Source organism: Genypterus blacodes, unplaced genomic scaffold (genome assembly GCF_046128005.1).
Source record: "Genypterus blacodes isolate CSIRO-AG114 ecotype Tasmania unplaced genomic scaffold, CSIRO-AGI_Gbla_v1 ptg000076l_1, whole genome shotgun sequence".
In the NCBI taxonomy this organism is placed as follows: domain Eukaryota; kingdom Metazoa; phylum Chordata; class Actinopteri; order Ophidiiformes; family Ophidiidae; genus Genypterus; species Genypterus blacodes.
The window spans coordinates 7,990,333-8,017,790 of NW_027466885.1; the positions used below are offsets into that span (position 1 = coordinate 7,990,333).

Below are 27,458 nucleotides of genomic sequence, written 5' to 3' on the forward strand. Positions count from 1 at the left end.
TGTGTGCATTCCAAACTCCAGGCAGAATTCGACATGCAAGTGTAACACCTCGTCAAGTTATTTGTCTGGTTTTCTTTATTATGGATTCAACACGTGAATACATCCATAACTTAGACCCCCAGCTGGGACTTTGCTTCACTTTTTGGATTTTCCAATAGATCTGAGGGAGTGTTTTTTTCCCCCAACGCGGCCTCAGTATTTCCGATTAAGCGAAAGAATTTGAATATGTGTGCCTCCCTCCCCTGCGTTGGGAGTTTGGCCCCCGCAATCGTCGTCGCCATCATCTTCAAAACATTTCTCTCTCTCTCTCTCTCTCTCTCCCTCTCTCTCTCTCTCTCTCTCTCTCTCTCTCTCTCTCTCTCTCTCTCTCTCTCTCTCATGGGGGAAACACGGCAGATCACAGAGAGAAGAGACGCAATTATGGTGTCGCGCAAGAATCCTAATCACCGATGTGATGAAGGGAGGAGGAGGAGGGAGGAAAAGAAGAAGTTTGCCTCTTTAATGTGTTGAATTTCAAAGAGGAAGCACAAATGATTTGATTTACGCCCCTCTCATCTTTCCCAGGATGTAAATAAGCTTATTAAGCAGACATCTTTTAATCCATGCATCCTCTGACCTCAAGACACGTGAATGTTGTTATTCAGACAAGGTTTAAGGACTAATAACGCAGTCATCTTGACTGTCAAACACAAATCAAACCCTCCAATTACGGTCGTTACCCTCAGGCAGAAAATAAGTCCTAAAAGGCGAATACGTGAGCAGGACAGCCGCACATCAGGCCGGAGCATCTGAGGTTACGCGGGCCGAGTAGATCCGAACATGCAGCGCGCAGCAGGCTGAGGCGCCTCAAACTCCTCCATTATTGAAGAAGCCGACTGTCAAAGTGGACCTGTCAACTCGGATCTCTGCGAAACACACAGTAACACAATCTCTCAGGTGTCTTGGTGGGTTGTGTCGAAGAAGAGAGAGAGAGAGAGAGAGAGAGAGAGAGAGAGAGAGAGAGAGAGAGAGAAGGAGGTCTACATCTGTTTGCTTGGTCTAGCGGAGACAGGATCACTTCGGGTGCCTCCGGGCTTTGTCTTAGACTCTGCTGCTCTGTTGTGCCTTTATACCTTTGGGAGACAGAGACTCAGGTGCGCGCACACACACACACACATCCCTACACACAAACCCACACACACTCCATGTTAAAACAGCTGCCATCGCCCAATCCCGTCTCTCTCTCCCTCATTAATGCTCTAACGTCCCGCTATTGGCGTGCATCTCTGCTGTTAACAGGACGAATTACAAAGGCCAGACACAACACTCTCACAGTCTTTCACACACCTTCACACACGCACACACACCCCTCCCTGGTAATTAATTGGTTCCAGTGGAGCCCAAGAGCTAATTTGCTATTCCTCCTTCCACATTCCCTCAGATGCAGTAAGATGACACATTTACAGACAGCCTCCTTATGTCTCCCTCCCCTCCCCCGTCTGTATGGATCTTTAAGTGAACGCGTGAATTTTTTTGAGAGGTTGTTGTTGTTTTTTTAGCCACATAATTACCGAGCTATAGCTGGCAGCTTGTTATCTTGTACGCGTTGATTACGAGAAACGTGGGGGAAGATTGATTACGCCGCATCCCCACGCTGACCCCGCACTCCCATCGGGCGTCTAACCGCCAGGACTCGCGTCTCTAAACGACTATTTTAGGGAAGGGTAACCGTGATAAAAATGCAATTTTCAGAGACGGTGTTGTTGTCATGCAGGCTGAGCACGGCGGTGATGCAACGGATACTCCACTAACTTTATTACACGGAACAAAGTTAGTGCAGGAGAAGTGTGTGTCCTCTGCTCAAGTAGAAACGGTAGAAACATCCACAATTTTGAGATTATTCAAAGAAGGATCTGCACATATCGAGCACAATTGAGTTGCATTTCAAGGATACAAACAAGTTTAGAGTTACTGTAAAGAGTTTTAGCTGCTTTGAAGTCCAAACATCAGTCACGCTACACAATTTCACCTCGGAACAACTCCAACACTCTATCATCATTTTACCAGCTCCTAAAAGTCTTAACTACGCTGCAAAACGCACAATATTTACACAACATAGTAAATTAAATGTGAGACTTTAGAGTTAGTCAAAGTGTGCGTTGGTGCTCCTCAAACATAGTTGTAAACCGATCCAAAGAACCAAAACGATGCTCCTCGCATATCCCATCAATCACCCTCCCCCCTCCAGTTGCGTTCTGTCATCGCCAGAGCTCATATGATTGATCATGTGATTAGCGATCGCTTGATTCGAACCTGAATGAAAGCCGTCCCTCACCAGCCTACATAATCGCTCCATCTCTTCGTTTCTTTTCATCTGCAGCCTGCTCGTCGTTACGGTAACGTCTCATTCTTAAACGTGAGGTGATTTAAGCGTTTCTTTATTTCGTCTAACGGGCCCTATTTTTTCGGTTTCCTTCCCTGCAGAACTGTGGAAGGCATTTTGTTTGTGTGCGAACAGGAAGACAGTTTGGAGACGCTGCCTCCGCTGCTGTCGACGGCGATTGTGTTATTTTGTTCGCAGCGAGACAGTTGGCTACCTGTTTGCCAAGCATGTAATTAAAGCTTTAAAAATGTCACCGTCTCACAGCAGGGGGGCTTTATGCTTCTTATTGCTGCAGTCTCAAGGAATGTGTGTGTGTGAGTGTGGGAGCATCTACCTGCCTTAATTTCAGAAGGTTTTAAATGTCTCGTAGCAAAACGACAGAGATGAAGACTTGTTGAGCTTGGGCCTCTCTTCGCAGCTTTGCGAGATTTCGGGCAGTCTGACGTTAGCTTAAGGAATCTTCGAGAGGTCAGTGGGAGCAAAGATGCAGACCTCTGCGAGGCCAAATGGAGAAATGATTCTCAAAAGCCAAGAAAGGGAAACGCATTGCTGCTCGACACCCTTACTGACATAGAGTGGCGTGACAAGAGGCCTGCAGTTCTCCAGGACGTGCTCGCCGTGCTGTTCTTTTGTCTTAGTGCGGTTTTGAAGTGTAACCCCGCCCTCATCGTGTGAGTTTGCGTGCTAAAACACCACCCGGAGAACAAAAGGCTTTGAAGCAGAGGAAGCCTTTGATGCGGCGGCATTACCCCAGCAGCTGAACGTGGAGGAAATGTGAGTTTCTCTCCCAGGCGAACGGACGGGGGAACCTTTTTTTATTATTATTACTTCCACGGCGTCAAAGCTGTTATGTTATATTTGCAAATCAGGTGTAGGTGAATGTTAGATTTCATTCCCAGCTGTTTAAAACCATGTAGGTTTGAGAAACGCTGTATAAGAAACTCGACCCAGCGTTTCTGTCAGGCAGGGATCTTTGTTGTGTCTTCACCGTGGTTGCTATGGAAATATCAGCACTCAGTGAGATGTAGGTTTTGGACATCGTGACAAACTCTTTTTATTCCCCCTCCTTCTCCCTTCTCTGATATTTAAACCAGTCGTGGCTGCAAGGTTGTTGTGACAACTTGTTCCCCGTGAACAGCGGCTTCTTGACACCAAGTACAGCTCAGACAGTCGCACGGGGGTCTGGGCGGCGTGTCAGAGCCACTCAAACAGACGACCGACGAGTCCGCGGCCCCGACCGCAGGATCGTGTTGTACAGACAGGAGTTTGGCCTACAAGAGGTAAAGAGAGGGAGAGAGAGAGGTTTTCGAGAAATGTTAATTTGCACTGAAAGGAGGCGGCAGCGTCCGTCTGTGCGTTCCTGATGAAGACGCCGAGTTTAATTTCTTCGTCTGTGCAGAGTTGCGCTCCCTTTGATGTCCTGCCAGAGTTTTTCTCTCGAGAAAGCCGATAAAGATTAAGCGCGAGTCCTCCTGGTAGAAAGGAATGAATCAAAGTGAAAAGATTACTCCTGTTCCCATCCGTTGTTACAATTGCTTCGTGCCTTTTGTCAGCAACCGGTGAAACGCAGAAATGACTCATTCACTTCGATTAAGTCTCAAATCTGCCCGAACCTCCTGCAAAATACAGCAGGCGCACAAGGAAAATTAAATCTGCAAATGTTGCAATTTAGCCCCCGTGGTCTATTCTGTTAACCAAAACATATTTTAGACATTTTGCCATCTAATTTTAAGCGCTACCTCTGCTGCCGTCATGCTTTTGTTGAGAGTTTTTCACCCCAAAGCACTGATTCTGCCAGCCACATCACCTTGACGCTCGCCCTGCCCTCGCCGGAGCGTCACTTTGACAACATGAAGAGGTGGTCCGGATTAGTAAAATCATAGCATAATAACCTATAAATGGGTGTAAATTGTAAGTTTACACCCAAGTAAGTTTTCCCTTTGTTTTAGTGCAAAGAAGTACAAGTTCATATTGCAAATGTTAACTTTTATTATCTCTTTATAAAACATATTATGAAGAACCTGAAATTTCTTTAGTCAGTGGTTCCTAAACTTTTTCTGCAAGGCCGCCCTTCTGTAGATAAGAACACATGTACACATCTTCACATCTTTAGCTTCCAAACTCCACATTATTATTTATAAAACTGCAACTTATTATTTAACAAAAGAAGTAAGGTGACAAATCCCCTCACATGAATTATGAAATGTCCAACTGTGTAATACTGTAACTTAATTTCTAAATTAAGTTATTCTTTGCAAAAAATTACACTTTTTATCAGCACATCTTTTCAGTGACAGGTGTGGGCTTCAGCTTTGTGCTGCACTTTTCCAGCTCCGACCTATATTTTGTGTTTATTGAGGCTCACATAGGTAGGATGTGGCAAAGGAAGGAGTGTGGCCATGGCTCTCCTACCTAGCAGCGGGTAATCGCTCGTTCTCCTGCGTTGTTAATAATAATAATTAGTTAAATCCCTCACAACTGGGCTTGTAACGCTAAACTAGAGGCTAGCCAAGCTAACGATGCGTCAGACCAGCGTAAACTGTGATAGCGCTGCGCCCCCCCACTTTGGGAACCACTGCCTTAGGTAAACCAAGTCCAATTTCAACAATAATAACAATAAGGTATATATCAAAAAACTTGTATGATTTTAAATGTACATACATTTCCACATCTGTGTAGTAATGTGAAATGAACTGACTCAGTATCCGTGGATAACTCCCAAAAAGTCTTGGAGGAACATAGAGAGTTGAATTCTGCCTGGACAGTTTCAATATTCTTTCACCGACAACAATACAGGAGAGAAATAACAATAATTAATAATAATGTGCTTGCTTTATCGAGAGAAATTAAAGAGAAATTATAATAAATTAGAGAAGTAAAAGGCAAAATATTCAAAGACATTTCCAGAACAAACACACAGCATTGTCTCTACAGTACAAAGCAGGAAATGAACGTTAAAGAGCGATCTGGATACTGCTGTGGATAGCTGGGGAGAGCAAATCGATCACGAAGACCGTTTTGAGAAGATCATAAGGCACGGAAAGCTGTTCACAGACGGAGATTACATGAAGGTGTAAATGGGTTCCCATCTTCCGGTCCAACTGCGGTATCCAGATATGGCGACGAGGCGTGGTTTGGGCTCCTATCGGTGCTGTGAAGTTATTCAGACATAATTAAATCTTTTTGTTTATCTGACTCCATAAGAGAAATGTATTTGTTGCTAGTGATAATTTAGTCTCTGATTGGTTGATTCTTATATCTGGATGGTCAATTCTTTTGTTTGGAATGAGAAGTTTCGTCTCTGGTCATTCTCTTCGCTCGGGATTACTTTAGTGTTGATTATCCATTCATCATTACGCTGAAGCTCGATTGTTTGTTCAAACAGGGTGTCCCTATATCGCTTAAAGAATTGTCACCGGCCGGATTACAAACATTTTACGGCACATTTGGGAGCGGTTTTCGGATTAATTTATACTGAGAGTTGTGACACCTTCATCAGCTCAGAGACAGGAGTGCACGCGTTCTCCATGCGTGTCTGACAAGTCATACACTTAGACCAACAAAATATCATTCGTTCTAATTCCTTCCCCTATGTCCGTCCCGCTCAGTCAGTGATTTACCACCGATCAGGCCCGTACCCGCTCAGATCTACCGCACTGTGAGTCAAGCGGGCCGAAACATCTGATCCCGTCCCAAGACATGGTAATACAGGACCCTCGAAACTACTTCAATCAATCACATTACAAATAACCAGGAGTATTTTAAAGTTTAACAATCGTCAATTTATTTGACATTTTAGTATTTGAAAGTCTGATTCATCTAGCAGTATCACTACTCCGAACAACATAAACAATACATGAACTTCTCAATACAAGGTACACCAGAATCAACACACCTTAGGCTGTGATACGTGTGGATCAGCGAGTTTCAGCAGAGCTTGCGCACGGAAGGATCTGGTAAGCAGATGTGCCTCCTCAACTCTTAGTTGTCCTGCCTTATATTTACCTCAAGCAGGATGTCAGGAATGTCTGTGCATCTTTGTAATACATGTGGCCTTTGCCCTAATCTGTAAATAATCTGCAGTAATCTGCCAGGTGTGTTTATTTTACTATTTGATCTTCTGGTGTTCTCGAAACATGTAAATTACACAACAACAGTACAGTAACCCTTCTGTGATCTTCCCTGATCTAAAGAAGCCCCCCCAGACTGCCCGGCAACGTGGACCCCCTTCCTTCCTTTTTACTGTTTTATCTGTTATCTAGGCCCCCCTTGGTAGGGAGTTCAGATCTCCTACTTTATTGTTTTATTCCCAGACTTGTTGGGGCCAGTACCTTGTTTTAAACTGTAACCTATGTTGACCCCTGACCTCTTTATTTCATTCCTCTATATTTTTATCTTACAAAGGAATCATTTACTGAAATATCAGAGAATCTATCCTCAGATAATCACCTTTGTTAAGCGCTGATCTGACGCTGATGTGGAACATGCATTGTGGGAAATGTAGTTTATGGACAATTTACGCTTAAAGCTCTTTGCTCTCGCGGGCCACATAAAATGACTCGCGGGCCACATAAAATGACTTGGCGGGCCGGATTCGGCCTGCGGGCCTTGAGTTTGACACCTGTGATGAAGGGCATTTTAAGGAAGCTCCACAATGGCCGCTTTTATGACAGAAAGACCAGAAGAGGAAAAGGTGAACGTTCAGGTGGCCCAGGAAACAAAAGGCCGCGGCGATACAAAAGCATTTTTCGCTCGATGGCGGAAACTATTGTTTCTGCCGCCGCTGCGACTTACCTTGAAGTGGATTTGGAAGCGAGCGGTTTTCTAAAAAAGCCCCATGCTCTGCATGCAAAGGGGCCCCTCTGCCGCCGCGCTGTAATTGTTTCAAGTCACAGGTCATGTTGAACCACCTCCAGCAATCACGGAGGAGGATGACAGGGCCGACTCAAGCCGGTAATTACTTTCTATTGGCGTGTGAGGGCTTTTCATGTGGCTCTGGATGTTTCTTTTCAGGCATGATGTCACTTTTTTTTGTGCTACTTATTGCGAGTTGTTCAAGCCTTCTCTCATCTGGGATTTTGTCGTGTAGAGACACACACGTACACACACACGAGCGCGAGCGAACACACACACTCGCACAGCACTTGGGCACGTGTTCGTGCATCAGCTTGAGCACTGGAGGCTTAGTGAGTCGGGTAAAAATAACAGCAGGATTTGGGAACGTCTGGAGACGCCGGATGAAATTGCTGGGTGTGTGTGGGAGAGAGAGAGAGGGAGCGACACACACACAGAAAGAGAGAGAGAGGGAGAATGAGTGGGAATGTTGATGTCTGTGATGCATGTCCCAGATTTAACTGGACCAAAGCGACGGTTGTGGCCAGGCGAGTCATCGGAGCTGCACCAAAAAAAAAGAAAAAAGCAGAAGACTCCCCAGCCTATGATGCATTTAAGATACCCCGTATTTTTCAGCCTTGAGGAAAAACTACCTGAGCGCCTGAGTTGTGCGCAACCATTACTCAGGAGCAGAGGAGGGTGACGTTATCTTAAATTGACCCGAGCAGGCCTGTTTACTGTAAAAGTTTGGTGTAAAGTAACTTAAGTCCAGCAGCTTTGACGTGACTTCCAGGCTCTGCGCTGGCCGGCTTCTTCTTCTTCTCCTTCTTCTTCTTCTGCTGCTGCCTCCACGTGCAGAAAGCAAACAACACTCACTCAAATCACAAGAAAACCTCGCCGCTCCTGCTCGTGCTGCATTCCAGGTTCCAGAACTTGGCAACATATTGAAATCGCAGAGCAGAAATTGTATTTGTTCTGTTCGGAAGGCGACGAGGTTCTCCATCCAACTGCGGAGGAATATCGGTGTGTAAGAAGGAGGCTGGAGTGTGAAATGCATTCTGGCCCGGAGTAAAGTGGCAAATGTTTACCTGCAGGAGAGAGAACTGGGAAGAGGTGTTTACTCAGCGCTCCGAGAGAGAGAGTTAGAGAGAGAGAGAAAGAGAGAGAGAGAGAGATTTGATTAATGCCTGGAAATGCGCTGTGTGCCACAGATAAGCTGCCGAAACAAACAAGCCATCTGATCCCAGTGTGTTTCTTTACTCCCACATCTTTTGACACAAGCATTCATTATGCCGGAGTTCATGCGGCCACACTCAGCTCCGATCCACGGGGCCTGAGAGCGGAGGGGGAGGGGGGGAAGAGGCAGCTGAGCGGCGACGGGGCCTTGGATGGCGATATCATCTTGCCGTCATTCCTTCCGCTATCATCCCCTGAGCCCATCAGATGGGGAGGGCGGGAAGAACGAGGAGAAACAGCGAAGGGGAAGGTCGGGGAAAGGTAGAGAGAGACGGGGACGTACCCCGGCAATGACAGCACTTCCTCTTCCTGACAGGCGGAGGGGGAAGAAGACATTGGGATGCCAGTCAGTTGGCCGTTCAGCCTGTCAGTCATCTCTCCTTTGGGCCCCCATGCATTTTACGAGCCCCTGCAGTTCGATGTATTGCCAGATTGTCAGCCGTTCGATCAGCAGTCTCAAGGCTCATTTGGTTTTAGTCCGTCTGACCTCGTGAGTCCGTCACGCGCAGTAAGCGGCGGTCAGCTTCTTCTTCTCCAGATGGGAAACAAAGAGAAGAACAAACATCTGGTTATGGAAAACACTAAACGGACAAATACTTTCCCAACTGGCGGGTAAAGACGCGGAAGAACAACGACGACAACCCCCCTAAAAAAGGGCAATAAGATGCATGATGAGATACACAACCCACCGTCTGCCACACACACACACACACACACACACACACACACACACACCCAGCTAAACAAAGCTGTAAAGCTCAGCTGTGTCTGTGTGTGCTTTGTGTTTTCACAAAGTCTGGGGTGAGGAATTTTACTGATGTGTGTTTGTGTGTGTGCGCTGTCTGAGAGGAGCATCTTTCGGCACTGTGGTACGATACCGAGCTCACACTGCCCGACTGTGTTTTGACATCATCACTCTGCCATTCTCCCTTGACTAAACGTGTGTGTGTGTGTGTGTGTGTGTGTGTGTGTGTGCGCGTGTGCGTGTGTCAGTCTGGTGAACACGCAGCTATTATTTATTTGGCCGTCTATTCATTATGTATTGTGAAATCCAACCATCATGAAGTCGCCCTCAGACAAAATCAATAGTGGCGCTAATATGATCCTCTCTGCACCCGTTACAGCAGGAAGACTTCCATTGATCAGCCAACCGACACCTCGTCTCTCAAAACGCAGACAAGGATGAGTGTGTGTGGTGTGTCGTGTACAGCATGAGGTAGTGTGTATTTGTGTGTGTCATTAGATGGTTTTCAAACAGCAGAGACGATCCTCCAGTTCTCATTACCGCACAATTTACAGCAAAATCATTTCCTCTTTTTTCTTGTTTCAGTTCAAGTGGGTCACATTCCATTAGGCTTTTTTGCAAAATGGCCCTTTCATCATCACGTTTGCACCGTTTCTGGAAGGGTGACATACACACAGTGACTAAAGCCAGATATTAGCACTTACATAAGCAAGGCCTGATATATAGTGAAGCTCAAATCCTTCAGTTCAAACACTCCTGCATGTACAAGTATAGATTACAAAGTATTTAACTAAATGTGAAAGTAATGCACTCAAAGATTAAAAAGTACTCATAGTGAAGAGGAGGGTGCCAGGTCCCTAAAACTCCAAATTCCCGAATTTAAGATTAAAATGTATGAAATGAAATAAGGTAAACTTTTTCACTTACTTCACTTTTGGTTTGGCGTTTTATTGCTTTAAACTCAGTTAAAGGATTCCATTCATGTCTAGATTAAAGCCTTCATTTGCAAAGTAATTACATTAAGATCTAGGCAGTAAATCAAAAGGTATTTTATCTCCCTCTGAAACCCAGTTTGCCTGTGTAGAAGTAGAAATTACCACCCAAACGTCTAAGTATGTTGCTTTCAAATTGCACTTTAGCAGCTTAGATGTGTTTCCACTTGATGATGGTCCCTGTAAACGTGGTTAAGATGACAACATTGACCCCATGTTTAGTGTTTATGGAGTCGGTTCTCTCTCTGTTTGGAGCCCTGGGTGTGTTATCCATCACCAGATCCCACGGTGACGGATACACTGCTGCTGCTCGGTGCGCGCCTGTGTTTGTGTGTGTGTGTGTGTGAGAGTGTGGGACCGTATTTGTAGGCTTGTGAAAGAGATAAAGAGAACAGAGGAGGAGGAGGAGGAGGAGGAGGAGGAGGAGGCTTGTACTGATGCCTTGGAGATGGTTTTAAAGTTTGAATCAGCGAGCACAGAGAGCTCCCTCTATTCTCTCCCGCCGGGCCGATGTCTTGTGGTGAGCTGAGAGGAAAAACGGGATTCAACATAGATCACGACTGGGGGAGCGACACAACACTTTAAACGGTTTGGTTTTAAATCACGTCGAGGCTTCCTGAGTTCTGTTACATAAGAATGCACGGAGCCAATGCATATGTGGGACATAAATCAGCTTAACTGGAGGCATCTGAAAACGCCTTCAATTTGCTAGATTTACGGTTAGAGCGGCTTTTAATTGTTTCTTCTCATGACAACAGATTGCTATGAATGATAAAAGTGTTGACAGCGTCTTTACATTTGCATATGGATAGAAAATGAGGCTTAATAAAGCGGTAGTCTGTGTTTATATAGGTGCTTCAAAAACACCTTCCAGCGCCGTTCGTCTTCATCATCTATTGTTGACTGCTTGTGTTGACAATTTCTCGCAAATGTATCTTGGTGTGGTGGTTTAGATTGATTTTAAATTCGACTCCAGACGACATTATAAAGGCTGAAACACTGGGCTAAGCAGTGTGAGGTGAGAGTGATGGAAAGCAGACAGGATTTGAGTTGCATAATGGCTCACTCTGCAAATATTGTTACCTAATGTGCATATGCAAGGTGGTGAGTTTTGTATTCAGGTGAGTATGAGCTTGTGCATGTGTGTGTGCGTGCATATGCCAGTGTGTCAGTGTAAGTGCACATTATGGCTGACGGGGTCATATGCGGCTCGATTACAGGGGGAGCGAGTTCAACAGAGAGAGCTGGAGTCTGTGGCCCCGGCTGCTGGCAGCCAACCCCCTTGGTATGTGTGTGTCTGTGTATGCAAGTGTGTGTGTGTGGTTGTAAAATAAATGCCAAGCTGATGTGTATACAAGCACAAATCCGTCTGACTGAATGCCATATCAGATATCTGCCCACACACACGTAATAATCCTGTTTTTCCCACATTGAAATCACCTCTGTCGGGAAACCTTCTCACTTATTTACGATTGCAAAATGGCCAGAGGAATGTCGCAACTCGCAGACGATCTGGCTGAGGAAGGGACTTGCTACCTTTCATATGCAACAGGTGGGGACGGCTTTATTGTGTGGAGGGGAAAAAAAGGAAAGTAGAGACTGTCAAGGAAAGGAGCAGATAAAGGAAAGTGACATTTAAACTGACAGGCCGACTAAAGGAATGGTGCGGAAGAATATAAATCCCGACTTGTGAACATCCAGACGAAAGTGACTTAGGCTGTCGCTTGCTCTCCGCCGCCGTGGATGACAGGTGCTTTGCATTTCTCTGTGGGCGAATGCCTGCCTGTGCATTTACCCAGCAGCCCTGAATGTTTTACTGACTTCAGGCCCCCAAGGTCACCAAACGTATTGGCACGCGCAAATGGCAGAGCGGAACGCTGCATTCAAGGAGAAAATGCAATAAAAGCGGTTAAGTCAATATTGAGCTTTTCATTTCTCGCCGGACTGCAGAGCACTGGCCAAAGCGGGGAGACGTCCCAGCACCGGATCAGGCTAAGGCTTCACGCCGGAGCGGAGGAAGGGTTTTGTGCGGTGTCCAAACACAGATTCCCACTCGGGCCTATAGTCGCCCAAACGCCACGTCCTGCCGCGCTCTCTGAGGCGACGCTCCCAGTGCGCAGATGGGACGTATAATCCCTGCAGCATGTTCTGGATCTCCTTACAAGTCGGATCAGCCCAGAACGGCTCCCCTGTGAGCTGCACAGGGTACGGATTCTTATGCCTGAACCCCCTCCTCCTAGCTCCTCCTCCTGATGTCCATAAGGGTGAAACCTGACCCCCTGACCTTTGTACCCATGATCTCCTTCCTTCCGGCAACATCCAGAAATAGTAATAACAATAGTCGGCCCCCCACTGGGACTTTGAAACAGCATCTTCTCCTCTGTTTAGTCGCTCCGCTGCATATGTCCATGTTGTCAGGGAGGCTTATTATTCTGTAGCTCACATTGCGAATCATCAATGCATGAATCAAGCATGAAGCTAAATCATTTGGGGCTGATGATGCAGACGCCGTCGACTGCTCATCAATTCACACATGATTGAGTTGTGCGAACTTGGAGCTGGAGCGCATGAATCTCCTTGTAAGCATTGGAATCACATCCAACAACGCAAGGAGCTGCATGGAACAAAAACATTGCAAGATTCTACATCGGCTATAGGCTTTAATTGATCCTGCGCATTCCGCCCAGCAGCTCCGTACATACATCATGCAGACAAACAGAGAAATAGACTCTTGCACACACACGCGCTTATTATTTCCTATGAAAACATTGCACCAGTGCTGATTTTCATCATTAGATGCAACAAAGCTCCACTCTAGTGGGAACATGAGCATGGAGGCTTGCACATAATCTGACATAATGGGTAATGAAGCACAAGCGCACACACAGACACAGTATGGAATGCAAACCCAGGTCTGATTCATATGCTGGGTGTCAGAGGTGCGAGATGCGTGGCCTCTGGGTGCCTGTGAGGAGCACAGCAGCTGTTATTGCTGGGCTAAAATCACCTTTTTCCTTCACACACTCTTTCTTTGTTGCCTCTCTGTTGTTCCATTTGCATGCTGATTTGTTCTTGCTGCTTTTCCTGATTTTTCCACCGGGGGAGTTTGGTGCTACATGGGTGTGATGCCGCCACTTTTCTCTGCTTGATTTAGATCAAATGTGAAATCAAACTTTGTTTAAAGCCAAATTTGTCTTTCTCTCTTTAGCTGTGTCTCTCCAATGCTCTTGGCCCCTGAGGCCTGAGGGGAAGTGAGCCAAGCCGAGGCCCCCATGGGACGCCCGGTTACCCAGCATGCACTGCTGCTCCTGCAGTGCATGCTGGTCCTGCGCCCCGGAGGCATGGCTGCAAGGAGAGGGCCAGTGCTGCTGCCTGAATCACCCTGTCACAAGATAGAGCACCCACTCATCCCACACCCAGGTCAGTGGGTCACCGATCACACACACACACACACACACACACACACACACCAGAGTCAGAGCATCAAAATAGTTTGTCTGGAGTATAAAATTAAAATTCATGCAAGTAAATATCTTGGAAAATTACTTCAGAGAGCTCAAGTTAATATCCATAAGATAAGATAGATAAGATACTTTATTAATCATCATGTTGCATGCAATTCACAGCAAATCGTGTGCAATTGAAATTTGACTTGCAAATAAAAAGTGAGAAAAACTATTTTTTCACTGAATTGTATTTTCTTTCCCTCCCATGTTGCTGATAAACTGCCAAACAATAAAGAAATAAAATGCAGGAGATAAAGTAAAATAAATGAATAATAATGTGGAGACACCCGCTGGTTATTAATTAAAATGTTTCATCTCTCACTCCCCCAGTCCCCATTTTAAGTGAACTCAAATTAATTTTATCTGAAAGGCTGCATGCTAATATTGTTTATTCCAATGAAATGATGTGCATGTGTGGGTGCATCTGTGTTGTGTTCTTCCCAAAAGCTTCATGTTACGAGTGCATTGGAAGCTTTGTTCCTCAGAGAGTCCGTCAGTGCCCAGCCTGCCTGTGCCTGGAGTCTCACACAAACACACACCGCACACTAGCACACACACCGCACAGGCTCGCAAGGCAAACAAGGAGCAACTGTGTCATCCGTCATAAAAATGTTTTGGGGCAACGATTGCGACAGCATCCATCTTTTGAACTTTCTTTCTGTTCTCCTCTCCTCTCTTCCCTCCTCCCTTTCCTGCTTTCCCGCCCTCTCCTTTCTTCGTCCTTACCACCATCCTTTCAGTCCCTCAAATCTGTCCACCGCTCCCAGTCTGATTCCCACAATCGGTCCACCAGGATGCATTTGTGTGATGGCTTCATCTGAACATTTCACCACCATTAAGAGACTTTAACTCCCTTTATTACAACCTGCTGACGGTTAACGGCGAACATTGGAACTGACGAGGACTAGTGACACAGTGCACCTGGCTGGTTTCTATAGCAATCAGCTGTTTCTCTCATTGTTGTTTTCTCGTTATAATGATTACAAACTTCATTTCTCTTTGATTATAGCCCCTAGGAGCAGGCTGACATTTCCTTTCTGTTCCATCGCTTCCTCCCCTCGCGTGCCGCAGAAGCCCTCTGCTGTTTTTTAGATTCAATATATATTGCATTGAATTTCATTGTCCTTATCCATTATCTCACATTGTTATCGAACAGCTAAACTGTAATGAAATTCTTCTGAACTTTGTCGAAGGCGGTATCTGTGGCAATCAATGCACTTCTGTCTGCCCCACTGCAAAGCAGCAAAATGCCATTGAGCTGTTTTCTGTCCAGCAGAGTTCAAGTCAGATAATCACACAGCATTCAGTCTCAGGCACAATTGACTGAGAGATCAAGGTCACCGTGTACGCAGAGATCCTCACCTGTGTGAATCTTCACTGCCACACTAACTTACAATATATAACCAACCAGCACCGCCACCTTCTTACCTCCTCCTCTGCTTCCCCCTCTTTCTCTCTCTCTCCCCCTCTCTCTCACGTAATTTTTAAGGTGCTGCTCCTCTCCCCGAGTCTATTGAGCGCGATGAAGATAACTAACCGCCCAGCTAACGCGCTCTGTCCCGGGCGTGTAAAGCGATCGCACACCTTGCGTGTCAGCTGTGGTCAATGCATTTGTGTCCTCTAATGCACTGGAATGGCCCATTAAGCTTCAGCGGCTCAACGTTTGCTTGAAATATTGGAACTTTAATAAAGTGGATGGGCGTCGCTGTTGATTCACAAACATGCCCGACAGAAACGGAGACGGGAAGCGAGCAGACGCTTGGATGTGTCTGTGTTTCAGCAATTCCACGATGGCGTCTGATTGCATGTACATGGATCAGCAGCTCTGTAATGTCGCCGAGGAAGCATTAAGAGATGGGAGATGATGCATAGTCAAAGTTAAAAGCATAAAAGCTGCACAGCAGTCGCCAATAAATCTGCTTTAATCCATTTCTGGCCAGTAGATGGTAGATGGATTCCAAAACGGGGCTTAACGACACACAGGCCTGACATATCCAACACAAACACAAAGCGGAATCAGAGAGTTCAGCTCCGGCTCCTTTTAAACACGTTTCGCCTGTCACCTGCTGAGGGGAATATTTGGTCTTCAGATTGCTACATGTTCGGCTTTCTACGCGAGCTCATCATAAACTCTGTCAGCCATCTGCCAGAGCATTACGGGAAGAGGACAGTGGGCTTCTACCAGCTGCATTTAATGGAAGCAGCTGCCTTCTGCTGCTTAAAACACGCTGCTGACGAGCCACGCCAAGACTTAAGCGTACAGTAAATAAAACAAAACGGCAAGCTAACGGAGGCTAAACCCTCCTGCAGAGAGTGGAAGAGAATTAATGTCTCATAATTAACACGGGTGTAAAAATTGGGTTTGGCCGTTATCATAAGCACTAAAATAAGGTTGTGTGAGCTGTTAATCAGTCACTATTCTTTCTTCTGGGTGTTAAAAACCCTGAATAAAAGATTGAGTTTTTGCACGTCTGAATGTCTCAGAATGCGCTTCAGGAATTGCTAGACACATCCTAACTGATTTCAAAAGCAATGGTTTATTATGATTCGGAGTAAATGCAGACTAATGGGAGCACAATCAAAACAATGTCTGTAGTGTTTTAGTGATTTGTTGCTCGCCGTAGGGCTTTGCACAAAAACTTTCCCCGTTTGGTTGTCACACCCTTGCCCTCACCTCTCAGTGCTGACGACTGAGAATCATCATCATCCTTCTTCCTCGTATGCATCCGTTCATCGTTGCCGTGTCCGTTTATCTTTGCTAGCTCGGTTGTATTTTAATAACTCTGCTTTCATGACCTAATGATAGTGTTCAGGTTCAGAAAGCATTTGGTAGCTCAGGGTCGCGCCGTGCACAAAGTAAGCCTCTGCCAAATTACAGCCCTTGCTCTTTATTTTTTCTGCAGTAGCCGCACAAAAAAAGCTCTGAGCCATTACAGCCAATGGATCCAGACATGCATACGCAGTCCGTATGTGTGAGTAAGCCTCTCCCCAAAGCTATTATCCTTCTCTTTTGTGGGTCATCATGCGCCATCTAATGCAGCATAATCCCTGCTTGTTGAGAATGTGTGAAGCTGCCTTTGCTCCTCTTCAATCAGGCCGGCACCACTGCAAAGATGTGAAATTAGCCCAGAGAGAACAACAGTCCATCTGCACTCAGGCTGACCTGTACTATTTGGACGTACGCGTGGAGCTTTGGCCCGAGCTTGAAAGATCATCTGCACTTATGTCAGGTCCAAGGTCGTTTTTTTCGTCCTTGGCATCTCCTCTGGTCAGACGCTAGGTGAACCCGACTTGGGGGCATTCTTCAGTTCAAGTGGGGTGTTGGCAGCGGGGCAAAGGCTGGTGGTTAAGATGAAGAACCGCTGTGCCTCTGAACCTGCAGCTGCTACTCCGAGGCTCTCCGGCTCACTAGGCGGAGCGAGAGGCTTGAAATCCGGCTGTGGTCGCTCTCTCTTTCTCTCTCTCTCTCTCCCTCTCTCTCTCTCTGCGTGATTGCGGTCCTGACTAGGGAAGGGCGGTGCCGCTTCCATGGCTTTGACCCCACCAGTGGTTTCTCTGACTTGGCACAACACTTGGCTGACAGAACTGCTACTGTGGTGCGATGATCCTACTCAACTCCCAAAGACCACGTCCAGCACTGGTCCCCTGGTTTTCGGGAACATATGGTTTGAGTAAGACCAAGGTTCCAATGTTTACCCTAAAGGTGCACTCGCTGATCCAACGCAAATACAGTCGAAGCCATTTATAGACTTCACTGCTGCAGACCTCACTGTAAAGCTTCACTGTTTAAGCATTATTTTATGACGGACGTTGAGGGAATTTAATTCTCAAGCTGGGGGGGAGAGCCAACGCGCCGGCCGCTTTACAGCCACCGACCAACGGCAGCTTTTATCATTCCTGAATGGCAAAAGGCGTCGTGAGTGCGAAGCAGAGGGGGGGGCCAAGGCAAGAAAATAAACAAATGGCCGCATTACATTCATAAATCGGATAGGGGTCCGATCTATTACCTTGTTTAATTGGTCATTGGGGACGATTCCTCCGCCCCGGATCGTAAATCCCCCCCTCAAACGTCGGCTCCACTCTATTCATTTATTTAGCGATGCTCTTGCCTATGTTTTAAAAAGCGTGACAGACAAGTGATGGAATGAAAAGCAAGTTTGGGATTTGGACGTCTTCCCACATGTGGCTGCTCTATTCCCCCAAGTGACCCCTGAGGAGGATTTCCTCGTCTTATCAAACAGGGTTTCTCCTCTCTGGTGCCCCTAGCCCCCCCAAAAAATGACTCTCCTCCAAAACACATATTAGATTTGAATTTTTTATTGGGCACTTATGTGTGGCTTTCACAGTGGTTTGTTTTGCACGATTTACTCGCTGCCCCGGAGCCACAGCACCGCCACAGTAATTTGAGTCTCTGGCCTTTTTTCCGAGCTTGTTTACCTTGCTTGAAATAACATAATGGAGAGAAACTTTGTGGCTGCCGCTCCAAAAGCTCCTGACTGACCTTGGTGTTGCTTTGAATTCTCTCGAACCCGGGCAGGTGTTTTGTTTTCCAGCCCCCGAGGGCCAAATCGCGAGGAGACGCCGTCCTCCGCCCCGCCCGTTACCGCCGCAAGCGCCCAATTTAGAGGCCTGCTCTTCATTTCTGCTGCCACCCTCTATTTACACCAGTCAAAGAGAAGCTGTTGGCGTTTCAGAATTGGTTCCACATGTTGCCATTGTTGCTGGCCTGGCGGTATTGGAGAGCAGTAACTTCAAGCGCTGGCAGCTGGGTGTAAATATTTATATATCCTGTCATTTTGTCTTTGTGTCAACTGCGCCGTGTCAGAGCGAGGGAATAACAAACGGGACATGAGTGATGCGGCCTTCTATTTTAGGGAGGTGGGAGACGAGGGTTAAGAGGATAAGGTGTGTGTGTGTGTGTGTGTGTGTGTGTGTGTGTGTGTCACTTTGGCCCTCGGCTCTGTTTTCATACCGATCTTTGTGCGCTTGCATGAGTGTGATTACGCCTCAGTCTCGTCGGCAGCCACTCCCTTGAGCTACTGCACAAGTGTGGCTGTGATACCATAACACTATCACACTCCTGTGTGAAATGCAGAGCAGACCTGAAATCTAGGAGATGAAGTGGGGTCAGGGGGAGAAATTGGAAGCAGGGAGTCGTGCCACGTTTCCCACAGGGGGTTAATGAGGAGGCTAATTTGTTGGCTGTGTTATATTGAAAGATCTGCTCCGGGTGCTATGAACATTAGCTTTGGTCTCATCTTGTCTGCAAATGCCCCCCTTGGCCTTGTGTCTCCGCTAAAACCCCCCCAGGAGTTTGACTCTTGGACGTTGCCTGGTGTCGCCCCGGAGCCTTCGGGAGGGCAGACCCATGCTGGTCATGAATGTTTATGAATGGTCCTTGGCTTGGTTGCAAAAGGCCATAAATCCTATGAGTGCTGTTGTGTTCAATTAGAATCCTTTGCTCCCTCCGTGCACCCCAGCAAACATCCCATCTCAGTCTGTCTCTCTCTCTCGCTCTCACACACACACACATGCGCACGCACGTATGCACACTCCATCACCCAGTTAGCGAGCCTCCCTCTCTCCCTCCTCCTCCTCCTACCCAGAGTGAGTCAGGGAGATTTATGGGAGAAGCCGGGGTTCGTCAAGCACAGTCTCTTCCCCGGGGGGTGTCGCAAGCGCATTTGTATGCCAGGGATCCTTCAGTCGGTGTGAAAAACAAGCCGGGCGCAGCCGAAGGAATGGCACGCCGAAAAACTTTGTGTCTCCCTGCAGAATAAGTAAAGTCATTAAGCAAAAAGAAATCTTTGGGGTGAAGTTGGTCATGATGTCGGTTATTTATTTCACAGCGTCTAATGAAAATGTATTAGATTTTGAGAAACTTGGAAGTTGGGCACTTTATGCTCTTTTCCCTCGCAGCTCTCCCGTGAGGTGCACAGCGGACATAAAAGAGAACGGCGGCTCTGTCTCACAGCAGATGATATTACTTTGTTAAGAGAGCCAGAGAGTGTGGTCCCTCTACGGAGGAGGCGGAGGAGGCAGATGTTCTTTGGAAGCTGCTGCCTCTTTGCAGTGTTTGTCTGTTTGGTTTCTCGGGTTGAAAATCCCTGCGTTTGTCACAAGAACCCCTGCGCGTCGCTTTTGATGCAGCCAGGCGAGAGCGCGGCTTTCATTCCAAAAAAAAATCGTCTAACAGGTGCGCCTGAAGAAGCTGATAATGTGTTTTGGAGGAGGCAGCGGTGGCAGTTTACACAAGTATATTTCCTGTGCCTTGATGGATCTTGATGTGTGAGCCAAGCGGTGAGCGGCGGGAGGATTTACTGACTATAGGGAGCGAGCGAGGGAGCACGCCAGCGAGCGAGCACGTGACAAGCGACGGGGAACACGCGTATACTCTGGGGAGAGGGGCTTTGATTCAACTGGTCAGGGGTTAATGGGTTGGGCGCCAGGAGGACAGGCATGTTGTGGATAAGATGTCAGGGCCTGGCTGGCAGTCTCTCTCTCTCTCTCTCTCCCTCTGTTACGCGTGTGTGTGTGTGTGTGTGTGTTCACTTTGCCACGCTGGAGAAGACAAGGTCAGGCTGTGTGACAAATCAAAATCTCATTGGTCTTGCATGACCCGTGAATAATATACATTTCCATAAAAGCAGACAGCCGTACAGCAGGTTTACAGTGTGTTTCACTGTTCTCTGCTCTCTTACACTACAGCAGTGGGAATAAATGGATCTCATCGATCAAGCTTATCCAAGCGATTTCTTTCAAATGAAATATTTATTTAACTAATTCACAAACATCTGACAGGTGGTTCTCATGCCAAAGGGTGTGCATGGATTGATACGGCCTGTGCCAGACATAGTGCCGATCGATATTCATAATAAAGACGCGGCACACAGATCAATTCATTGGCTCCATTATTATCATATCACCCCGGCAACTTGTTGAGCGTACAAGCTGAATCCTTCATCTACCAAGTGACCTAGTAGATGTTGAAGCTCTGACTGAGGGAGGAACTAGTCTTGACAGCCACTTCCTTTAATCGCATTTAATCTAGCAAATGTGAATAAATAGTTTTCAAAGGCGCAGCAGCTGCCTTTCTGTAAATACACCAAGCCGCCTCGGTAAACACATCCCGGTTTGATTTGTCGGAGTTCCTTGGCAGTTTCAGTAGCACAATCACCCAAGGGTTTACATGCATATTGCAAATAAATGTCAGCTCGCTTTCCTCTTATCTGCTGAGATTGGACAAGAAATATGAAGGGGGGATCGGCGCCTTCAGTTCAATTAATAAAAATGTCAACATCCGGGCAGCAGCGAGAGAGGGCTTGACTCCGTTGCCGTCGTCAATCATTCTCTGGAGGAGAATACAGGGAAGTAGCGACAGGAAGGAAGCCCCCCCGCCGAGATGTCCTCTGCTGTCTGAAACGCTGCGCTCTGATTGGTTGGCTGATGTTTGTATTCTGTGTCTCTCTCTCTCCCTGCAGAGATGGAGCCCTGGATCTTCAGGTTTAAGGCGGAGGGCACGGTGGATTACTCGCAGCTGACCTTTGACCCTGGCCAGAACGAGCTGATCGTCGGTGCCAGGTAACCTAGATCTGCTTTTGTGGTGTCTGTCTTTCCTCAAACTCACTGCTCTCTCTCTCTTCTTCCCTCTCTCTCCCTCCACTTATTCCCTTATTCACTGCCCGCCTGTTTCTTTTGTTGTCTTGTCTTTGGTCCTTTTTCGGTTGCCGCATTTCATGAGTAATGATCAGTTTCTCTGCAGACATCCTCAAAAGCCAGAGAGAAATGGGCTTTGAAGATTGTTTCCAAGCCCATTGCTTTTGTAGAGCTCAGCCGTGTGTGTGTGTGTGTGTGTGTGTGTGTGCATGTGCGTGTGTGTGTGTGTGTGATCGGTGACCCACTGACCTGGGTGTGGGATGAGTGGGTGCTTTCTTGTGACAGGGTGATTCAGGCAGCAGCACTGGGCCTCTCTTGCAGGCGTGCGTGCGTGCGTGCGTGCGTGCGTGCGTGCGTGCGTGCGTGCGTGCGTGCGTGCGTGCGTGCGTGCGTGCGTGCGTGCGTGCGTGCGTGCGTACTGTATTTACTCATTTGGATGTGTGTGTGAGCATAGGTTGTGTTCATTCTCACTCCAGACATCTACATGCACTTCAGGCACACTTTGATCAGAGTGCGATAACTGCCATATATATCCCGTCTTTCTTTCTCTAAACATCATGTAAGCACCATGGTACGTTGGCTGACACACTCGCAAACCAAGGCAGTGCGACGATGAAGTGATTTACTGAAGCATGTTAACGCTCCATTGTGCATAATCAGTGTAAGTAGGCCACCTCCACACACACATTCCTTACCTGGGGGCTCTCCCTCACACTCCAATTAAGTAACGACGCTGAATATATTTTGCAAATGAAAGAATCCTAATAATTCCAAGTTGTGTATACGTCTGGATCTCATCAGTATAGACACATGTGGACACGTGTAGTGGGCACGCGTGCCGACTCAATTTGCAGCCCGCAGGTTGCCGCCACACCAGCCGCGCTTTGCACTTCTCGTAATGGCTTAGTTGTCAATAGAAACACTCACTGCAGCGTGAACAGGAGATAACAGGGGAGCGAGCAGGAAGGAACAAAACAAACAGAAACAGAAGCGAGCCCAGTGAATTCACTAATGCACTGCAGAAACACAGACTCAAAGGCGACGCAGGGGAAGGTTCCAATTTCTGGAGTGAAGGTAACATTAATAAGTCGTAATTTCCAAAATACGAGATGTGATTTATTATTTTATATTGTTTTATTATTGATCTTCTTTCAAACCTCAGTCTGAGTTGTTTGCTGTTTGCTCTAACCTTGACTGGCCTATGCATGTCTAGATGCATGTACATTACTACCTGTCCCTGGGATTCGGAGTGGTAATCAGCTGGCAGTAGTAATACTTCAATTCTTGGTGCCGACGTGACGCTGTTGAGTGTGTGTGTGTGTGTGTGTGCGTGCGTTCGTGTGTGTACTGCATGAGTGTGAAAGAAGAGTGCAGGCTTGACACGCATAGTTACTTTAGCAAAGCTCGCTGAGGAACCTCCATCTGCACCTGCGATGCAAAGTTCTTTTATGAGGAGCAGCCAAAAGTATCTAAACCAGTGTGATACCCAATATGTGTGTTATACTGTGAGGAAGCACCACACTAACACGTTTATGTGCTACATTGTCAAGGATTGGCAATGTGGAAGACGCAACGTTCTCAGGGGGGAAATAATTCAGTAAATAATGCTTTTAGTCTTAATTGTCACTTTTTATGTGGCCTCATTACAGTAATGGTGTGTAATGGTTTTGGTCGGCAGTTTGCATCGTCATTAGCCAGTATACAAAATCTCTCTTGAGACAGACTTTATTAGCACATAATGCCTCTTAAAAAAGTTTAGAATGCCCAACTTTGTTACTGCCTTGATATTCGGGAAAGCCTCAACCAAAGCGGGACAGGTTTTTAACGTTCTAATCTGGTTTCATGTTCTTATCGCACCGCTCTACTATCTATCTCTCTGCTCACAAAAGTCCAGGGGATAAGAGGAAGACGAAGAAGAAGAGCGGTTTTGTGTGGAACGATCAGGTCCTTTCTCCTCCTTAATTACAGATCAGAGAAACATGGCAATCTGTCAATGCCATTGAGGCTGAAATCAGCTGTTCACTTTACTAAATGAGCTATGTGAGAGAAGTAGAAGCTGGTGAAATGGCCAATATCACCCTCAATAGCCTATTTCTTGAGAAGTAAATTAGGAAAGAATTGTAGGCCTGTCGTTCCTGGCAATCAAATGGGCAATTTAGCTGGATATTGATTTGGATCTGGCAGGTAAAAGTGTTGGTTTGTTTGTGTATATGTGTATCACAGCTAGAAACATGCAACAGCCACCAGTGTTTCAGTGTGTGTGTACGCTGCACCAACCTCCCCCCTCCCCTCGTTCACACATCTACCCCCTCTTTTCGTTTCAGAAATCATCTTTTCCGGCTCAGCCTGGAAGACCTGACGCTGATCCAGGTGAGCGTTGAATCTCTTTCTCTGATTCCTCCTCTGTCGTCGTCACGCCTACAAACAAACAGGAACGACACTATTTGCATCACAACGTGTGGCTGTTTCAGTAAAGCGGTTTAGCGTTTCACACGTCGCCACAGCTTCCCATTAAGGGGAGTGACGGTAACTCTAGTGGTGCAGTTATCAGAATTACTTAACTGCTGTTAATTCAGTCGACCTTTGCCCTTTCCCTCTGCTGGCATCAGTGAATAGAGCAGATTGTTGTTTTTCCAACAATGGTATCACAGAAATGCATGAATAGAGCAAAATGAACCCTTTCTGTGGGGTTCTGGCCGTATTGGTTTCTGTGCTCTCGCTGTCTCCTTTTCACTCCTCAGCTCTGTATGAGCTCACACACACACACACACACACACACACACACACACACACACACACACACACACATCCCTGTCGAGCTAAGTGTTTTGCTACCCACTGAATTACGATACACACACAGACACCTCCAGGTTTATGTGGAACACCTTTTTGGGCGCAAGGCCTCTTTCATGATGGGACAAGGCTTTATGTTTTGCCATTTACACCCCAGGAAAACCAAGGGAGAGGACGATACCATAGAGAAGGCAAAAGCGAGAGAGAGAAACCAGGGGGAGAGAATGGCAGAAAGGGAACAAAATGGAGAATGGCGGGGTGGAGGTGATGTTTGTGTAAATCCATCTGGGACGGATAATAAGAGCAAGAGAGGATTTGTTGGATAGGAAAGTGTAGGGCGGCCGGCACAAAGGAATCATAAAGACGGCACACAGACAGAGGGAAGAAAGCAGAGGAACCCCCCACGGAGTGAGACGAGGACTCACGGTGAGCCCGTCTTTTGTGGCCGCTCACTGGGACGCAGATGCTTTTTAAAGATGCTCTGTGCCCCAATCTTCCCTCCTTTATCTCACCCCCCCGCTCGGCTGGCGCTACAGAATGGCAGCGGAGATTCAGCAGACCCGAGCCAAGCCGCCCCTCGTCTTCCCGGGCCATCCGCGACCAGAGAGAGAATGGGACCCGGTGAAATCCCCGCCGGGGCCAGGTGACCCGTGCACTCGGCCCTGCTTTACATTTGACTGGACTGGGGCTGCCGAGTCAAGGAGAAAGCAATTTAACCTGAATGGCTGGAGCTGGAGGGAGCATATGTGCTGGTCTTCCTCTCACCTCCCAGTTTTCCTCCCCCTCATTGTTTCTGTCATAAAACATCAGATTTACTGCGCGGAGATCTTTGCCTGTGTGACTCGGTTTATTAATGAATTAATGAATTTCCCTCTGTCGGCACTGTTGCTCTGCTCGCATCACATGCCTTGCTGATAAATCAAATTGATCAACCAGGGAATAGAGTGCAGAGAGGCCGTGTGTGTGTGTGTGTGTGTGTGTGTGTGTGTGTGTGCGCGTGCACGTCCGTTCACTTGCATTGTTGCACAAAACAGTTTAGTGATATTTTCTTTTTTGCATTTCTCCCTCTCTGCCGGAGACGGAGAACAGGCTACACCTACGCACGTCTTCACAATTTCACCCCATCCCCATGCATCAGTCCTGTCAGATAAAGCCCAGTAGCAGTGATTTGTTTTTGCATGGCTGGCAGCATTAACAAGGCTGATGTGCGCGGCGTAACAAAGCACCCGGCTTACAGCAAGTGTAACACAATCAGCTTAGGAGACGTTAAAGAGGCAGATATAATTACCATATGATCGATGACGCCCCCCGATCCCGTCGTGTAGGTGCACACATGAAACATTGATGAAAGCGGGAGAGAATAAAAACAGTCACCGAGCTCCTCTGCTGCGTGAAGGCAAAATGAATAACACCCACTTTTCCTGCCTGCAGCCGTATGATTAGCCGGTATTCAAGCATTCAAACCCAAAAATGAACTCGCCGAGTACTTGTGCGATTGTGCTGTTGTTACGTTGTCTTATTGTTTTCAAGACTGACGTGGCAATTTAGGTTGTAGCTACATCCTCCTGGTCTTAACCGGCACTGTTGCACATATCGAGTTCAGGCTAAGAGATCGATAGAGCCTGAGCCAAGCAATCATAATCTCCCCGTTAAATGCCCTCCTACCCTGGAAGAGATTAAAAATAGAGAAGGAAAAGTCAAGAGAAGCAAAAGTTAGATGGAGGAGACCTTTAGAAAGAGAGATGACTTTAAAGCAGCAGAGAGCGCCAGCGGTTTCATCGCCTTTATGACTTTTAAGGCAACCGTCTGGTTTCGATCTTGAAAAGGAGGTGGAAAGTGCAGCGCTATTGATATAACGGTTTGTTTGTTTGACTGTTTACGCAGGAAAACACACTCAGAATGCTATAGAGTTCACGAAAAGCACCTGTGGACACCCTGGACCTTCTGTCTGCTGCTTGGAGTGCCTTTCAGCAGCGTCTCAACAAACCTGAAGTGGTGGTTCTCTGCCTGTCCACCTTTGCCCTCATCCTCACTGATCTGGAAAACACTGTCGAGCGAAAAGCTGAAACGTTCCTGTGTGGTTGGGTCTACTTTCTGACCGGTGCAGCTGGAGGGCAAAAGAGGAAAAGGACTTCAATCTACCGTAGAATCCTCACGTCCGTCCACTTTTGTTGCCCTCCGCCCTCCCCCTGCCCTCCGCCGCTGTTAAGTCCAACCGACCCGGTCATCACCATTACCCGCCTCTCATGAGCCTCCGCCGAAGCAGAACGGGACAAACACTGGTGAATCGACCTTTCAGCATTTGCATTGTGTTCAAATCCCATTGTGTTGCCGGGCCTGATGAATCACCGGCGCGGCTGGAAGCACCACTCAGACCTCGTGCCTCTGTCTGCCTGCGTGAGCTCCCAGGATAATGTAAGAAGAAGAACCACTACACCCCTTCCCCCCCACACCACCTCTTTGAGAATCCGATATCAGCATGTCGTTCCTTCCGACGTGGGGAATCTAAACAGGATGCAGACAGAGCGGCTTGGCGTTCCGGCTGATGCATGCTCAATAAAGCGCTGTGGATGAGGAGGATCAGTGCTATTGTTCTCCATTCAATAAAGCAACGCAGGAGCTGAAAAAAGTGGATATTCACTCAAGCCTCCTCTCCTGCACCACTTGCACGCTCTCCCCCCCCCTTTGGTAACAAACCCGACACGACATTGAGATGTTTATCCTCTCCCTTTTCCAGCGTGAGTGAAGGGAGGGAACCCCAAAGAAAACAAACCCTCCCCTCAGCCTCAGATGTTGTATTTTATGTGCTTGTCTCTTGCAATTACACTCGATCAGCCAGACAATTAGGCCCTACTAATCAGCAGCTAACAGAACCTGTCCTCCGTAGTTCTGGAAGCTCTGCTAATTCAATTACTAGAGCCCTACTAACGCGGCCATTTAAATGCATAGAACACAATGGGATCGGACATACGGATAACACAACACACGCAGCCATATCCAGGATATTTATGTTGCCAGGAAGTCAGAGCCGCAGTCGCAGGTCCTTTCACTGCTGATTGATCACCTTTTTATATGATTTGATATGTTCAGTGACTCAGACGTACACAATCGCCTGGATACGAACAGAGTAATTTCAATGTGTAAATCTTTCTGCTGCTTACATCGGCAGACATCAGGCTGAATAGTAAATATTGTGCCGGCGCATCACTAGGTAATATCGGCTATTCATAAGGCAGATTAGATTTCCCTGGCAGGATTTGTCCGGCTCTCGCGTTCAGTTCCACCTTTGCAGAGTATATTCAACATCATGTCTGAAAACAGCGCTCCTTTGGAAT

At 47.0% G+C, this 27,458-nt stretch overlaps 1 protein-coding gene across 1 annotated transcript in view; it reads left to right on the forward strand.

Annotated features, from left to right (window-relative positions):
* sema5a (sema domain, seven thrombospondin repeats (type 1 and type 1-like), transmembrane domain (TM) and short cytoplasmic domain, (semaphorin) 5A) overlaps positions 1–27,458 on the forward strand; it is a 111,298-nt gene that overhangs the window by 25,875 nt on the left and 57,965 nt on the right. Inside the window, exons 3-5 of the mRNA XM_076158327.1 lie at positions 13,377–13,588; positions 21,156–21,255; positions 23,655–23,700. Of these exons, the coding sequence (XP_076014442.1) occupies positions 13,441–13,588; positions 21,156–21,255; positions 23,655–23,700 (294 nt within the window). The 5' untranslated portion in view covers positions 13,377–13,440. The remainder of the gene's footprint in view (positions 1–13,376; positions 13,589–21,155; positions 21,256–23,654; positions 23,701–27,458) is intronic.